At 36.9% G+C, this 18,386-nt stretch overlaps 1 protein-coding gene across 6 annotated transcripts in view; it reads left to right on the top strand.

Moving 5' to 3' along the window:
- csmd3b (CUB and Sushi multiple domains 3b) overlaps positions 1 to 18,386 on the top strand; it is an 877,422-nt gene that overhangs the window by 727,624 nt on the left and 131,412 nt on the right. For all 6 annotated transcript variants that reach the window (XM_061966990.2, XM_072914110.1, XM_061966991.2 and 3 more), the window contains 11 exons: positions 416 to 529; positions 626 to 721; positions 801 to 1,004; positions 1,066 to 1,190; positions 3,462 to 3,558; positions 4,520 to 4,624; positions 5,867 to 5,985; positions 6,276 to 6,345; positions 8,799 to 8,915; positions 10,323 to 10,532; positions 17,967 to 18,155. In XM_061966990.2, the coding sequence (XP_061822974.1) occupies positions 416 to 529; positions 626 to 721; positions 801 to 1,004; positions 1,066 to 1,190; positions 3,462 to 3,558; positions 4,520 to 4,624; positions 5,867 to 5,985; positions 6,276 to 6,345; positions 8,799 to 8,915; positions 10,323 to 10,532; positions 17,967 to 18,155 (1,446 nt within the window). The remainder of the gene's footprint in view (positions 1 to 415; positions 530 to 625; positions 722 to 800; positions 1,005 to 1,065; positions 1,191 to 3,461; positions 3,559 to 4,519; positions 4,625 to 5,866; positions 5,986 to 6,275; positions 6,346 to 8,798; positions 8,916 to 10,322; positions 10,533 to 17,966; positions 18,156 to 18,386) is intronic.

Raw genomic sequence — 18,386 nt, 5'->3', positions numbered from 1 at the left:
CGGTGTAGCCTGTGGCAAACTGTTGTCAATAGAACTATTTTTGATTCTCACTGTAATATGGGACGAAGTACCTTTTCAGCTACATGTTTCTAAATACGGGATGATTCTGTCGTTCAAGGGGTGGCTGAGAACCCTACTCTAAATTAACCAGTTTTTTTTTGTCTGCGACATAACTTTGTTAGCCTCATATCTTGCGAGCAAAATTATTAAAATGCCCAAGTTTTTGAACCCTCTTCAAAGACAAGAGTCGGATACCGTGTAGCATTTGCTAACAAACATGTGTTGTGCTATGCTAGCTCGGGGGATGACATGCTTTATATAGTTATTTCTAATAGGATTTGAAGCTGAATGCAGACGCTAACATGGAGTAACGCGATTAACCTGTCTTTTTTTTATGGTTCGTCCTTGTCCCCAGTCCTCTTCGGTCAGTTTGTGCTCTTCCAGACGTCTCTAAACGACGTGGTGGAGATCTACGACGGCCCCACTCAGCAGAGCACGCTGCTGTCATCTCTCTCGGGCTCACACTCCGGTAAGGATTGATGGATTAGTACGCTGATGGATGAAAAAACGTGGCGGGACATCTGAAATAAATGAAATTTTATCCTCTGGCTCGCTTTCCTTCCAGGGGAGTCGCTCCCTCTCAGTTCAGGAAATCAGATCACCGTTAAGTTCATGACAGTCGGGCCAGAGACCGCCAAAGGCTTCCACTTTGTCTACCAAGGTCAGCCTGTCAAAAAGCAGCAAATCTCATCACATTAGATTATGGGATCAATGAAAAGTCATGTCTTTTGTTTACGCAGCCGTGCCTCGGACCAGCTCCACACAGTGCAGCTCCGTGCCTGAGCCGCGCTTTGGTCGTCGCCTGGGCAACGACTTCGCAGTGGGCTCGCTGGTGCAGTTCGAGTGCAACCCGGGTTACGTCCTGCACGGTTCCGCTGCCATACGATGCGAGAGTGTGCCGGACAACCTGGCGCAATGGAACGACAGCCTACCGACATGCATCGGTAACTACATCCTTTAACTTACTTTACCTTACCTTTTCCATGCTAACATTGCGCCTTTCAGTTCCCTGCGGCGGTGCGCTAACCTCTCGTCACGGCACCATCCTGTCGCCCGGATACCCGGAACCGTATGACAACAACCAGAACTGCGTGTGGAAGGTCTCAGTTCCAGAAGGTGCTGGCATACAGGTAAACAGTTCTATCACCTGACCTTTTGTGTCATTGACTTAAAAGCTGAGCAAGCGGCACATCAGGACGGGAAGATAAGGTATTATTAGGATGACAAATGGATGGTTGGAGAGTGCGAGAGCATCCTGATAGCGTAGCTGATAGTATCTAATGCTAAGAGATAATGGCCGATTGCGCTTTCAGACAAAGATAATAACAATGATACGAGTATGAGATCATTTCCTGTTTGTGTAGCAGTGTAGGGTGTAATTACACCTCCAGGCCAGTAGGAGTCTCACTTGCGAACAACAAATCTACTCCAACACGCTAGTTGACTTTTTGTAAAATAATTGTTTTATTTGAATTTAGAAATGTTTCCCATGTTTTAATGTATTTACTCTCATAAAATGAAGACTTCTAACGAGACTACATTTTTAATGAAATCCAGATTTTTTTTCCATTAACGACTATTCACGTACAATACAACTTCTGACTTTTTCTAATAATATTTCCGAATTTTTTTTTATTTATGAGTCTGATTATACCATTTTTAGCAGAATTTTTCAGATATTAAAAATATATTTTTGAAATATTCAAACTTGATTCAAGTAAAATTACACCACTTACATTAAATACTGACAATAAAATAGAAATACATGTATGTCAAATGTTTACTTGTAACATAATGACTATATTTACATAAAACATTGTGTGTAAAATGAAACTCAAATATCATGAAATCCTGACTTTATTCACGACTCTATTTTAGTGCCGCAAGTTATCTTTAAAATTTTCAACAGCGCATACAATTGGGAGAAATGTTTTATCGTAATGTTTTGATTTGATTGCGAAATAGTTGTTCTTAAATGTTAATCGCACAATTTTCTACTTCAGATTTGTTTTCTTCTAAGATTACAACTTTCCACAGCACAAAACAATAACAATGTATTAAAATAAGTATAATAAATATATTCATATAATAATATTTCATCTTTTTTTGTTGTAACATCACAACTTTATTCCAATTTGTGTGTGAAATTATGACTTTATACTTGTAATATTAACTCTATTATTATGAAATCCTCACTTTATTATTGTACATTAGTTAGCATAAGGTTTTGATGTTGTTATTGTAAATGTTATGACTGTATTCACATTATATTCATATTTTTTTCTTGGAATATTCCAGCATCATACATTGATAAACATGATTATGACTTAATTTCTGTAGAAATGTGAGAATATAGTTTGAGTTTTAATACATACTCATACAGAAAAAACATTTGTATTTATAGGACACACACATACAGTACAGGCCAACAGTTTGGACACATTTTCTCCTCATTCAATGGGTTTTCTTTATTTTCATGACTATTTACATTGTAGATTGTCACCGAAGGCATCAAAACTATGAATGAACACATGTGGAGTTATGTACTTAACAAAAAAAGGTGAAATAACTGAAAACAAGTTTTATATTGTATATATGTTATGGACATAATATAATATATCTGTATGTATATTATTCTGTACACATATTATGTACATATATATTTGTACATATGATAGTTTTTTTATCGCTATATTAGTCTATTTATACCTGCATTGTCCTTTCCATCCTTACACTTTCCATCATTGTAACTGAGCTACTGTGTTGAACAATTTCCCTTGTGGATCATTAAAGTTTGTCTAAGTCTAAGTCTAATATTCTAGTTTCTTCAAAATAGCCACCTTTTGCTCTAAATACTGCTTTGCACACTCGTGGCATTCTCTCGATGAGCTTCAAGCACACGTGTGAAGTGAAAACCATTTCCGGTGACTACCTCTTGAAGCTCACCGAGAGAATGCCAAGAGTGTGCGAAAAAGTAATCAGAGCAAAGTGAGGCTATTTTGAAGAAACTAGAATACAAAACATGTTTTCAGTTATTTCACCTTTTTTTGTTAAGTACATAACTCCACATGTGTTCATTCATAGTTTTGATGCCTTCAGTGACAATCTGCAATGTAAATAGTCATGAAAATAAAGACAACGCATTGAATGAGAAGGTGTGTCCAAACTTTTGGCCTGTAAAAGATGACTATATTGAATACGCAACACGGAAAAAGCCAACTAGTGTTGATTGAGACACCAGGGGATGCCAATTATTGATCTTTTGAAGTAGAATTAGTTGTAATTAAGCTATCAAATATAATTAGGAATAATCTTTTAAACTAATGATCAATTACATTAAATAGAAATGACTGAATGTTCCAAGAAAGGAACAATAACTGTTGACTTTGGACACATTTCAGGTTCAAGTGGTGAGTTTTGCTACGGAGCACAACTGGGACTCTTTGGACTTCTACGATGGAGCGGACAACCACGCGCCCAGGCTGGGCAGCTATTCTGGTAAGAAGGCACGGGCAAACTTGTTTACGTAAGATTCCTGGAAAAACATATGATAGCATCGCATCATGCAATTAGACCACAAAGAAAATATGCATTCCCTTTGTAATGCGGGTTTTTTTTTAATCATGTGGTATGAATATTCAATCAAATGTTTAGTTGTTGGAAATTCATACATGCACACTGCAAAAGATAAATAATGTAGCACCACAAACTTAATACAGCACAGGAAACATATTCATGAGTACTGTCATTCATCTGTTAATTATTCATCATTCATTACGGGGAGAAAATCTATATTTTTTTAATAGTGTGTCATTATAATGAACACAGTTTCTTCTGGAATGGGAAAGCTAATGAATGGCCTTCGATATAAGCAGTCAATCACATCCATCATTGCAAACTTTGATGTACTTTGGCCACTAAAGCAACAAAAAGGAAAGACAAACAGGGCTGCCCTCACATGTTCCCATCAAACAGGTTCTAGAATATCATTAACACAAATACGCGGCGCTGACATTTAGCACAGATGAGTAGCTTAGCGAAGGTTAGCGTTCCTTAACATGAAAGAACATCATTGAGGCAGAAACACAGTCGACTGTGACAGCTTGGCTTCTTTTTATTCCTGACTTTGTACTCTTGCCTTGCCACTCTCTAACTAGGTCAGGCCAACATTTTTGCTTTCAAATGAAACACACACCCTCAAAAAAAAAAACCCTTCCATCTTCTTCCAGAGTGGCAGCAATAAGAGAGAAAAGGATGGAAATGGATGTTTGGGGTGAAGCCTTTGTTGTTGTTGCCTTTGCGATTAGATGGTCATCTCTTTGACAATGTGCGTGCGTGTGTGTGTGTGTGTGTGTGTGTGTGTGTGTGTGTGTGTGTGTGTGTGTGTGTGTGTGTGTGTGTGTGTGTGTGTGTGTGTGTGTGTGTGTGTGTGTGTGTGTGTGTGTGTGTGCGATTCCAGGCACCACCATCCCGCCCCTCCTAAACAGCACATCCAACAACCTCTATCTCAGCTTCAGCTCTGACATCAGCGTCTCAGCCGCTGGATTCCACCTGGAATACACAGGTAGCATATTTATTATACATATCATACTGTATATGTACACATGTAAAAAGGGAGTGATGCACAGTTAGAACATGCATTAGGGTCAGAGGTGGGAGTCACTACTACAGCAGATAGCGGTGTTGTATTTCACATATTTAGCTGTATTTTTCTTAATATATTAAACAAAAATTATTTGATTCCTAATTTTGGGGTGATTTTTAAAATTTTTATTTTAAACTTTTTAAATAGTATAAATAGCAGTGATTCAATTTGATCACTTTTGGACTAATTAATGCCCTTGTCTTTTAACATTAGTTGATTCTCAAGCATAGAACTTAACTCCATATGTATGTTTTGTTTGTTTAATATTTGTTGTTTGTTTTGTGTATGTAATTGTCCAGTGTTAAATATTTTTAATTATTTTTCCAACATTTTTAAATATATATATATATATATATATATATTCAAAATATATATATATATATATATATATATATATATATATATATATATATATATATATATATATATATATATATATATATATATATATATATATATATATATATATTCAAAATATATATATTCAAAATATATATATTCAAAATATATTTATTTCAATATATTTCTAAAAAAAAAAAAAAGTTTAAAGGCACACCTTTTTACATCAGGCTTTTTATTATTCATTTTAAATTCGTTTTAGTTTTTTATTTTACTTTAACTTTAATTGTTATTATATTACAGTTTGGTTCCTAATCGATTAATCGTTTTCATGAATCAATTAATTTTTTTTTTTATTTTTTTTTTTTTTTATAAATGTTTTGATTAAAATATTAAACAACTATTATTGATATTTTATTAATAATATAATAATTATTATTGATAAAGTTGCTATCAAACATGTTTTGGTTTAATATTGTATTTTAATGTATTTGCAATTGCTCTGTAAATGTATATCGTAAATATTGTAAAGCTGGGGTTGGGTTAATGTTAAAGTTAAAGTGTCTTTCATTAGATTAACATGCTGTTATTTTTGTAAATTACATTTTAAAATAACATTTTAAAAGACGTTTTTGATTGATATAGCAGTGATTTCATTGCATAATGGAACGCATATGCACTAAAAACCTTTTTTTTTCTGTGAGTTTCCAAAGTTCAATTTGTTATAATTAAAAACAAAATGCCAATAATAATTAATTTTTTCAATAATCATAGTGTTTGTAATTTGTCTCAGCAACCACACATGTACTATTTTTTGCTCAGCTATAGGTCTGGAGTCGTGTCCGGAGCCCCAGACTCCAAACTACGGCATCCGACAAGGAGACAGATTCATGGTGGGCGACGTGGTGCAGTTCTCCTGCGAACAAGGATACTCTCTTCAGGCGAGCACACACACTCTTGTTACATTTAATGCATGCAAATGTGCTGCATGTAGAAGAAAAGATGTGTCGTCGTTAAAAGTGGCTCCTCTGATGTGGCGCCATGTGTGCTCTTTTTTTCCACACAAAGAGAAAAAGTAGGAAAAGAGTGAATCTGAGGGAAAGCTGGCTCTTTTTACAAACATTTCATACAATGCCGCTGTGCTCAATGACTCCCAAGATAAATTATAAATGTTACTAATTAGGAGGAAGTGAGTGTTTTTGATAAAACTTTTATTTGTTTGTATTTGTAGGGAAACGCACATATCACCTGCATGCCTGGACCAGTGCGAAGATGGAACTATCCGGTACCTCTCTGTCTTGGTAAGTAACAGTCACACCTTGTAATATTTACAAAAAAAACTAATATTTCAACTTTATTCTCTAAATAGTTCTACCTCATTCGTGGAAAATCAATTTTAGTCTCTAAATATGTGTATTGCATTTGCATTTAACTTTTTCCTCGACTTGATTATAAAAAAAAACTTATGATCACAATTGTACAACTTTACTTTCATAAAGGTAAACTATTTTTGTAAACTCATATTTTTTTAAATTAAAAATAATCACGTTATCTCGTAATACTGTGTTATGCCTAAACTCTTGAGTATACCATACATTATATATTAAAAAAATGCTTACAGTATATATTTGCTTGAAAAAATGTGACTTTCTAATTGTAAAATTAGTCAAATAAAGAAATGTGCATTTATTTTTTTTTATGTTGTGACTTTATTTGCATCAAATTACTACTACACGTCTGTATGGTCGTGATTTTTAAATCCATTGTTTCAGAATTCTATATTTACGACCATTATTTCAAGCAAAAATTGTGGTAAAGTTATGCCGTTATTGCCCTAAGTATTTCAGAGATGTGTGAAAATGGAAAAAGAGGACGGAAAAAAAATTTTTGTTTTAATATATTTTCTGTAGGAGAACAAACATCACACAAACCTTCCTGTTAGAAATCCCACTGTTTATGTTATACATGTTTCACTGATGAGAGGATTTGGCAATCACCGTTTTGTCCTACTAACTTCAGCGATCCTTGAACTCATCGTAGTTTGTTTACATATACAAATTTGGACCACAACCTTTTTTTTTCTTGTAAAAGTATGACTTTTATAATGTAAAAATATTGTTCTTTCTCATTAAAGTATATCTTTTTTTCTCTTAATATTTAAACGTTTTATCGTAATAATAATAATATGATTATATGTTTGTGTAAAATCTCAGAATAACAGAAGTAGGAATCTTCAGGCAACTCAGAGTTCGATTCATTACTGAACCTTGGGGTGATGATTCGATTCACAATCGATTCTCGTTTTAACACGATTTTTGTGCTACATTATTTAGTTTATAAATTATAATTCATTCTTTTCAAAGCACGTTACAGGTTACAAAATCTCCTCTTGGATGCTGAGATATGACTTTTACCTGCAATATCGGACTAAAAACATATTTAAAAAAATGTATTTAAAAAAATGTTATGTTAGAAAATTACCGAATGTTAATCTGATAAAAGAAAATCGAGCATCCCCAATTCAGCCCAATTCTAGCTTTACGATACTTGCATACAAATACAATACTAAAAATAAGAGAAACCAAACATTTATAAAATAAACAATATTAATAATAATAATAATGATATCAATGATAATTGTGTAAAAAAATAAAAATAAAATAAAAAATTTATAGGAAAAAAAATATATATCACATCAAATTATTATTATTATTTTAATCAATTCTCAAAATTATGAGTCGATCAAGATAACCAAAAATCGCAATTTGAATGTGGATCGATTTTTTTTTAGCACCACAACATAATCATATTTTGACTCAACACATATAATAAAATATTCTTAATAATATTGCATCTTGTTTTTGTAAATTTACGACTCAGATCACATACAATCTTAATTTTCTTCTCGTAATTTTACAAATTATTCTTGTAATATTCGCTCTTCTAATTTGACTGAAAGTATGACATTTGTTCTTGTCAATTCACAGCAAAATTCTCAGGTCTCTCCATATTGTGATATTATTCCGACAAGAATATGACTTCAATCACATAAAATGTGTACTTTTTACACATTGATGACTTTATTTACATAAAATAATGACGTCCTTCTCATAATATTACAACACTTTTCTTGTATGGGATTAGATTTAAAGGCATTGTCATAACACATGCACAACAATAAAGTACCACAATGAGTGTTGGCATGTAACCAGAAGTGCAATAAACAACTCATTTGTGTCCTATTTCCCACCTGATGTCGTGTCCTGCAAGCGTATGCCTGCACTCCCTTTTCCATGCTTGTTGCCGTGTTCGCACCTGTGTCAAGCCAAAACAATTACGCTCCTCTCCAGTTGGCCGTCCACATCCCCAAACTGATCTGATGAATAATGCAGTCCTCATGCTGCAGTAATGCACAGGAGCCTTGATTACCTACCATGAGTGTGAGTGAATTTTAAAGGCTGTGGGAGGGAAATAAGTGCTCTTGCCCAAGAGCTGCCACTGATGCATCCAAATTGGATGTTTATCTTTGACCTTGTGTTGCAAATTAATTGGATCTTGCGCTCGCTGCTTTTTTGCAGAGTGTGATAGTGAATCTATTTAAGACTTGATTTGCTATTCACAAATGATGCCAAGGCACTCCAAAGCTCCACTTTTTAAGCAGGCCAACTGTGTGTGTGTGTGTGTGTGTGTGTGTGTGTGTGTGTGTGTGTGTGTTGTGTTTTTGCCTCATTATGTGTTCCCTGCGTCTCTCCAGCCCAGTGTGGGGGGGCCCTGACGGACGTAAGCGGTGTCATTCTCAGTCCTGGTTACCCCGGCAACTACCCGAGCGGACTGGACTGCACATGGAGTGTCAACTTACCTGTCGGCTTTGGTAAAAAAAACATTTTCCACTTTTTTCTTAGTAAAATACTATTTTTATAAAACACCACTTTGACTTGATTTTCTCCGAATGACAACATTATTCTTGTTAAATACAATGTTTAACCTTTCCTCGTACATGTGCGACTTGATTTTCTCCGAATGACAACATTATTCTTGTTAAATACAACGTTTAACCTTTCCTCGTACATGTGCGACAATCCACATTTATTTTGACAGTTTTTTTTTTGCAATATTACAAATTATTTTTCTAACTATTTTTTTTCAAGAAAATTTGTAATCTCATTTTACCCCAAAATATGACTGCTAATGTTTGAGCTATTAAAATAATACAACATTGACTTCATATCGCACCAAAGCATGATGTTATTCTTTTAAAACGTTTACCATTTTACGCATAATAATAATTTTATTATGACCAATATGTGCATCATTTTTTTTTCTCTGAATATTTATAAGTTTCTTCCTATATTATAAATTTAGATGTATTCAATTATTAATATAGTATCTGTACTCCTTAACATGTATATTTAAAACTATATTCATGTGAAAATGCGCTATATTCTTAATTGATAATACATTTAAATGTTGAAAACAATATTTTTAATCACATTCAATCATCACTTTTTTCCCTCGCTATTTTGAGAATATTCTTTATTCTTATTTACTTTAAATTATTATTTACATAAAGTGATGACTATTTTTTTTTCTCTAATGTATCTTTGTAATATTTCTAGTTTGCTCTGAATTTTGTCTCACTTTCACATGAAATTGTGTTTTTTCTGACATTATTTACTGTTTGTACTTTGCAAATAATCGTCTCGTACATGATTACCTTTTTTCACAAATTCTATGACTAATATTATAATTTTCCTCCTAATACCGTCGTCCGTCGCCACATCCTACTTTGAAGTTTGCAGCTTCACTACATCCCTTTTTTTTTCAAAGCATGTTGTGAATATTTTTGGCCCTAATTTTTGCATTTTCAAAGATGAAAGTGTCAAAATGAACAACAAATATCAATACTACATTAGTACTAGAGTAGACCAAACCAATCAGAGCGTATGTTTCATTATCGTGGCCACTGATTGGCTCAACCTCCGACAGCATCTAGTCCCGACTTTACTAGTGTAAAGTTGACTATGTGGGTGTTACTTCATGTCTAAATGGCGCTCATAAAGTTAAAAAGAACTTACTTAGGTTTCTTATACTGGAAATATGAATATATTCAGTTTATATTTTGCAGAAATAAACTTACCACTGTAAGCGAGGGTTTACTGTAATCCTTTGAAGCCTGAAGCCTCATTACATAGTGCAGGTGTGCCTAATAAATTGTCCTGTATCTCAGTCTGTGCTTGCAGTAAATCTCATTGCCTGAAGTTGTTGAGTTGTTCCACAGGCATTCACCTCCAGTTCGTCAACTTCTCCACCGAGGCCATCCATGACTACCTGGAGATCCGTAGCGGCAACGTGGACACGGGCTCGGTCATCGACCGCTTCAGTGGTCCCGTCATCCCTAAGCCTCTGTTCAGCACCACGCACCAGACCAGCTTCTTCTTCCACAGCGACTACTCGCAAAACAAGCCCGGGTTCCACATCACGTTCCAAGGTAAACGTGACACAACTCGCTCGGGTTGCTAATCAAAGGCAAACACACAATCAAAACGGCTGCCAGTTTCCAAGTTGGCTCCTTTAATTGAAACAAGTTATCTGACTGAAACTTCATTCCACACAACAGAAAAATAAGTCCATATACACAAAATTAAAACAAAAGAAGTAAAAACTGGGTTGTGACTTTTGAAGAGTTTGCCAGAAACCACGCACGTCGTAACGATCCCCGCCGAGCGAGGGAATTCAATAATGACTTTTTCTGTTTATTCTCGCTGGCAGTGGTGCCATTTTGGAAGCGACTTGGAAATCTCACAGAGATTGAGTTTGTGCAAGCTTCCTGCATTGATGTGCAAAGTGTTTAGTGAGAAAAAGAACATTGCTAATCCCACAACGGTTTGAGTTAGTTTTTCATGTGTAACTCCCGATACAGTCCATCGTCATTCTGCAACAAGAAATGAACTCCTTGCTTTCTCAGACTAAATGAGCATTATTTTGCTCAGAAATGCAATAAAGTGACAATAAAACAGGGCTGTCCAAACGTTTTCCTCTGAGGGCCACACACTGAAAAATGAAAACAGGCTGGGGCTATTTTGGTATTTTTCTTTTTTTTTTTCAAAACCAATACAATATAAAGATTTTTTTTTAATCTTTCGGGCAGCCCCCATCAAGTTTGATCCCGGGGACCCAGAAGGGTCTCAGCCATTAAAATAAAAAAAAATAAGTAGTTCTTTTTCAACGCTTGAATCTCTAGATTAAAGGCCTACTGAAATTCGATTTTCTTATTTAAACGGGGATAGCAGGTCCATTCTATGTGTCATACTTGATCATTTTGCGATATTGCCATATTTTTGCTGAAAGGATTTAGTAGAGAACATCGACGATAAAGTTCGCAACTTTTGGTCGCTGATAAAAAAGCCTTGCCTCTACCAGAAGTAGCAGACGAGTAGCGTGACGTCACAGGTTGTGGAGCTCCTCACATCCGCACATTGTTTACAATCATGGCCACCAGCAGCGAGAGCGATTCGGACCGAGAAAGCGACGATTTCCCCATTAATTTGAGCGAGGATGAAAGATTCGGGGATGAGGAAAGTGAGAGTGAAGGATTAGAGGGCAGTGGGAGCGATTCAGATAGGGAAGATGCTGTGAGAGGCGGGTGGGACCTGATATTCAGCTGGGAATGACTAAAACAGTAAATAAACACAAGACATATATATATACTCTATTAGCCACAACACAACCAGGCTTATATTTAATATGCCACAAATTAATCCCGCATAACAAACACCTCCCCCCTCCCTCCATATAACCCGCCAATACAACTCAAACACCTGCACAACACACTCAATCCCACAGCCCAAAGTACCGTTCACCTCCCCAAAGTTCATACAGCATATATATTTCCCCAAAGTCCCCAAAGTTACGTACGTGACATGCACATAGCGGCACGCACGTACGGGCAAGCGATCAAGTGTTTGGAAGCCGCAGCTGCATGCGTACTCACGGTACCGCGTCTGTGCATCCAACTCAAAGTCCTCCTGGTAAGAGTCTCTGTTGTCCCAGTTCTCAACAGGCCAATGGTAAAGCTTGACTGTCATCTTCCGGGAATGTAAACAATGAAACACCGGCTGTGTTTGTGTTGCTGCAGTCGGCCGCAATACACCGCTTCCCACCTACAGCTTTCTTCTTTGCTGTCTCCATTGTTCATTGAACAAATTGCAAAAGATTCACCAACACAGATGTCCAGAATACTGTGGAATTTTGCGATGAAAACAGACGACTTAATAGCTGGCCACCATGCTGTCCCAAAATGTCCTCTTCAATCCGTGACGTCACGCGCTGACGTCATCATACCGAGACGTTTTCAGCAGGATATTTTGCGCGAAATTTAAAATTGCACTTTAGTAAGCTAACCCGGCCGTATTGGCATGTGTTGCAATGTTAAGATTTCATCATTGATGTATAAACTATCAGACTGCGTGGTCGGTAGTAGTGGGTTTCAGTAGGCCTTTAACTTCAAATCTCCCTGTCGATGTAAAGTTAGATGTGTTTTTTATGTTTTATGCCGTTTTTGTTAAAGAAAACCCTGTTTTTTATGGTAAACACACAAAATATTCAACCCAACATTTTTTTAAACAGTGGATTATTGATATAAAGTAATTGGAGCCTTGAATAGGTCAATAATTCATAACAACATTGATTTTGAATATATATTATTTTTTTTGAGCAATGACCATTTTAAAAAAAAAATCCCACTAAAATTCTCAAGTATTTTTTGTAATAGTATTGTTACGTCGGGGTTGCATGGTTTTGCGGTGGTCGTTTCCCCATCATGTAGAAGGACGTCCGGAAGCAGCGTGCAGGTGAGATGGTGATTTATTCCAATAAGCAGGAAAACAAGTACAAAAACTCAGACACTCGTCGAGTGTGGAGCCAAAAAACCAAGGACGAACAGCGAGAAAGTCTTACACTAGGAAAAATAATGCAAAAGCGTGGTGAAAACAGGAACCAATGTCGCGAAGAGCGAGCAAGACTGTCAGGCAGAGTATGGCGCGAGGCAGGAATAAATATCTTTCTGATTAGTGACCGGGAGCAAGTGAGCGTCCCAACCACTAATCAGAGGCAGGTGACGGAAATCAGCACCCATGGCAACTAAGAAACCCAACGAGGGTGCTGAAACAGAAATAAACAATTAAGAAATACCAAACATGTCTCGGCAATAGATCAATGTGCCGTGGGTCTTTAAAAATTAGCTGCGGGCCGTCAATGGCCCCAGGGCCGCACTTTTGACAACCCTGCAATAAACGTGTAATCTGTTGCTGTCACCTATCCTGCTTAAAAACCCTGGGGGGCGTGTTTACATGTTGTATGTGATATTTCCATTACTGTAAGTATGAGTTGTACAGTAGCACCTCAACTCACGTATTACATAACATATTGATTATGTTATGTAGATCTTAATTTAAAACACATCGTTGTCCATTCAAATACATTTGAATTAATTTAATCCGTGCTTGGACCTGTAAAACAGCAAATTTAACACGCCTTTTAAAAAGAAAGACTTTTATGAATAAGAAAATATTGTATAAAAAACAATACAAAATAACATATACAGTCTATTTACTTTATGAAGTAATGTAATAATAATGTACAGCATTTACTTTAGAGAGTGAACTTATACGGTGTATCCTTCCGGCTGCTTTGCCGTCAAACACACCATCAGCAGCTTCTCCATATTTTCATGGATAAATGTTCGCTGTTTAGATATGATGCAGACTAGCAGTGCTACATTCAAATTGCTTTGCCAAGTTGGGTCAAGACTTATTATTTTAATGATTTCATTCTGTAATTAAATGAATATCACCTGCTTTTTTCTTCCCATTGCTGGAAAACAAAGTTATGTTGATCTCCAGCCATATGATAATCCAGCAAGTAAGACCAAATACTTTGGGTGTTTTTTACGACTAATGGCGGAGATGCTTGTAACTCAAATTGTTGCTTTAAAGCAGGGGTCCCCAATCTTTTTGACTCGGGGGCCACATTAAGTTAAATAAATTTGGCCAGGGGTCAGGCTGTATATATATATATAAATAAATAAATGATACATGGGTTGTACTTGTATAGCGCTTTTCTACCTTCAAGGTACTCAAAGCGCTTTGACACTACTTCCACATTTACCCATTCACACACACATTCACACACTGATGGAGGGAGCTGCCATGCAAGGCGCTAACCAGCACCCATCAGGAGCAAGGGTGAAGTGTCTTGCTCAGGACACAACGGACATGACGAGGTTGGTACTAGGTGGGGATTGAACCAGGGACCCTCGGGTCGCGCACGGCCACTCTTCCACTGCGCCACGCCGTCCCATATATATATATATATATATATATATATATATATATATATATATATATATATATATATATATACTGTATATGTTTATATATATATATATATATATATACTGTATATGTGTGTGTGTATATATACACACACACACATATATATATATATATATATATATATATATGACGGAGCACAAACGTGTGAACTCGTTGGGAGTTTCCTCCTCTCCCAGCTCGCTAGCCTCAATCTGAACCTTGGTATTTACCATGATGACGGACTGGCAGTGTGTCGCGCCTCGCCAAGGAGCAGCGAGAATACCAAGAAGCGCATATGCCAAATTTTCAAAGAGAACGGCCTACGGATCACGATTGAAGCCAACAAGCAAACCGTCAACTTCCTTGACGTCACTTTCAACCTGAGAAATAACAGCTACCAACCATTCACGAAACCCAACACAACACTCCAATACGTGCACCATGACAGCAACCACCCACCCACCACCACGAAAAGAATACCTACCGGAATCAATAAAAGGCTATCGATGCTGTCATCTAGCAAAGCTGAATTTGACCAAGCAACCCCCCCGTACCAAAAAGCCCTTGATGAAAGCGGATACTATTTCACCCTCACCTATGAACCCACGCCAGGAAACCAGCCAAAAAAGAACAGAAAACGAAACGACATCATCTGGTACAACCCCCCATACAGCAAAAACGTCTCAACTAACATTGGACACAAATTCCTCAATCTGATTGACAAACACTTTCCCAAAGACAACACCCTAAGAAAAGTATTCAACAAGAACAACATTAAATTGAGCTACAGCAGCTTCTCCATATTTTCATGGATAAATGTTCGCTGTTTAGATATGATGCAGACTAGCAGTGCTACATTCAAATTGCTTTGCCAAGTTGGGTCAAGACTTATTATTTTAATGATTTCATTCTGTAATTAAATGAATATCACCTGCTTTTTTCTTCCCATTGCTGGAAAACAAAGTTATGTTGATCTCCAGCCATATGATAATCCAGCAAGTAAGACCAAATACTTTGGGTGTTTTTTACGACTAATGGCGGAGATGCTTGTAACTCAAATTGTTGCTTTAAAGCAGGGGTCCCCAAACTTTTTGACTCGGGGGCCACATTAAGTTAAATAAATTTGGCCAGGGGTCAGGCTGTATATATATATATAAATAAATAAATGATACATGGGTTGTACTTGTATAGCGCTTTTCTACCTTCAAGGTACTCAAAGCGCTTTGACACTACTTCCACATTTACCCATTCACACACACATTCACACACTGATGGAGGGAGCTGCCATGCAAGGCGCTAACCAGCACCCATCAGGAGCAAGGGTGAAGTGTCTTGCTCAGGACACAACGGACATGACGAGGTTGGTACTAGGTGGGGATTGAACCAGGGACCCTCGGGTCGCGCACGGCCACTCTTCCACTGCGCCACGCCGTCCCATATATATATATATATATATATATATATATATATATATATATATATATATATACATATATATATATATATACTGTATATGTTTATATATATATATATATATATATATATATATATATATATATATATATATATATATATATATATATATATATATATATATATACTGTATATGTGTGTGTGTATATATACACACACACACATATATATATATATATATATATATATATATATATATGACGGAGCAGAAACGTGTGAACTCGTTGGGAGTTTCCTCCTCTCCCAGCTCGCTAGCCTCAATCTGAACCTTGGTATTTACCGTGATGACGGACTGGCAGTGTGTCGCGCCTCGCCAAGGAGCAGCGAGAATACCAAGAAGCGCATATGCCAAATTTTCAAAGAGAACGGCCTACGGATCACGATTGAAGCCAACAAGCAAACCGTCAACTTCCTTGACGTCACTTTCAACCTGAGAAATAACAGCTACCAACCATTCACGAAACCCAACACAACACTCCAATACGTGCACCATGACAGCAACCACCCACCCACCACCACGAAAAGAATACCTACCGGAATCAATAAAAGGCTATCGATGCTGTCATCTAGCAAAGCTGAATTTGACCAAGCAACCCCCCCGTACCAAAAAGCCCTTGATGAAAGCGGATACTATTTCACCCTCACCTATGAACCCACGCCAGGAAACCAGCCGAAAAAGAACAGAAAACGAAACGACATCATCTGGTACAACCCCCCATACAGCAAAAACGTCTCAACTAACATTGGACACAAATTCCTCAATCTGATTGACAAACACTTTCCCAAAGACAACACCCTAAGAAAAGTATTCAACAAGAACAACATTAAATTGAGCTACAGCTGCATGAACAATATACGACAAATCATCTCAAACCACAACAAAACAATTGCAAATGAGCCGTCGGCCCCCAGACAGAGCGACTCCAAAACCAACAAAGACTGTAACTGTCGAAATAAACCTGATTGCCCTCTCAACGGGGGGTGCTTACAAACATCAGTTGTCTACCAATCTAAGGTAATACGCAAGGACATTAACACATCCGACACATATGTAGGATTAACCGAGGGAGAATTCAAAACCAGATGGAACAATCACAAGGCTTCTTTCAGGAACAAAAACTTGCGAAATACCACAGAACTCAGCAAACACATTTGGGACCTCAAAGACAATAATGTTGAATATTCAATAACATGGCAAATTCTTGCATCCAGCACACCTTACAATAGTGGTAATAAAAGATGCAACCTATGCTTGAAAGAGAAACTGTTTATTATTTACCGTCCAGACCTGTCATCCCTCAACAAGCGCAGCGAAATTGTTACAGCATGCCGCCATAGACGGAAACACCTCCTAGGTAACACATGAGCCAATCACCACGCCCCTAGGCCAGCCTGTACCCACCCACTCTGTGCCCTATATAAACCATGGTATGCGAATGCTCCCATTAAAATCTCCTGATGATTGAGGGTACCCCCCCTCATGAAACAGGCCTGTAGAGATGAAATAGTCTTGTGATTTTTTTCCCACACATACATATATATATATATATATATATATGTATATGTATATATATATATATGTATATATATATATATATATATATACTGTATATGTGTGTGCTCATATATACATTGTCTTTATAATCCGTTTTGTCATTTAACATCAATTAACATTGTCACGTTATCGATTGGAAAGTTCATTTTTAGACAATATGATTTGCCTGAGCGGCTAGGAGACACCAAGAGTAACAAGCGGTAGAAAATGGATTAGAAAGAAAAGATTTAAAAAAATAAAAATAAAAAAAATAAACTTTTTTTTTTAACTTGGGACTTCCTGTGGGCCGGATTTTGGATGCTGGGGGGCCGGATCCGGCCCGCGGGCCGTAGTTTGGGGACCCCTGATTTAAAGCATAATAATTACCCAGTAGTCGAAAAACGACTCTTGTCTCAAAACCCTCTTAAGGTACCACTACATTTTCTATATACATTGTATGGCTTTTAGATTTCTAATTTTGACTCTAGTGCTAATTTACCAAATATGGCTCCCTTGGACACTAACTTCTCCTGACATTTGGCAGCCTACCAGCTCCACAGTTGTCCCGACCCTCGGCCCTTCCGGAACGGCATCGTAATCGGCACCGACTTCAGCGTGGGGATGACTGTGTCCTTTGAGTGTCTGCCCGGATACTCTCTCATGGGAGACGCCTCGCTGACGTGTTTGCACGGAATCAGCCGCAACTGGAACCACCCGCTGCCACGATGTGAAGGTAAATCCATCCATACACATATATAATTAATGTTTAGCAGATGAGAATTGTTTTCTTTTTTTAATTGTGTCGTAATTTATTTCCCCATAATTAGCTTTATCATCTCTCTGTCAGCGCTACTGTTTAATATACGCAGTTGTTAGAGTCAAACTTGGAGCATTTGTGTTTCTTTATGAATAGAAAAGAGTTGCAGGGAGCTTCGGGCCAAGCGTCTTAACTCTCTATATGACA

Source organism: Nerophis lumbriciformis, linkage group LG11, assembly GCF_033978685.3.
Source record: "Nerophis lumbriciformis linkage group LG11, RoL_Nlum_v2.1, whole genome shotgun sequence".
In the NCBI taxonomy this organism is placed as follows: Eukaryota; Metazoa; Chordata; class Actinopteri; order Syngnathiformes; family Syngnathidae; genus Nerophis; species Nerophis lumbriciformis.
The sequence above is the reverse complement of the archived record's forward strand: the minus strand, read 5'-3'. Positions and strand labels throughout refer to the sequence as shown.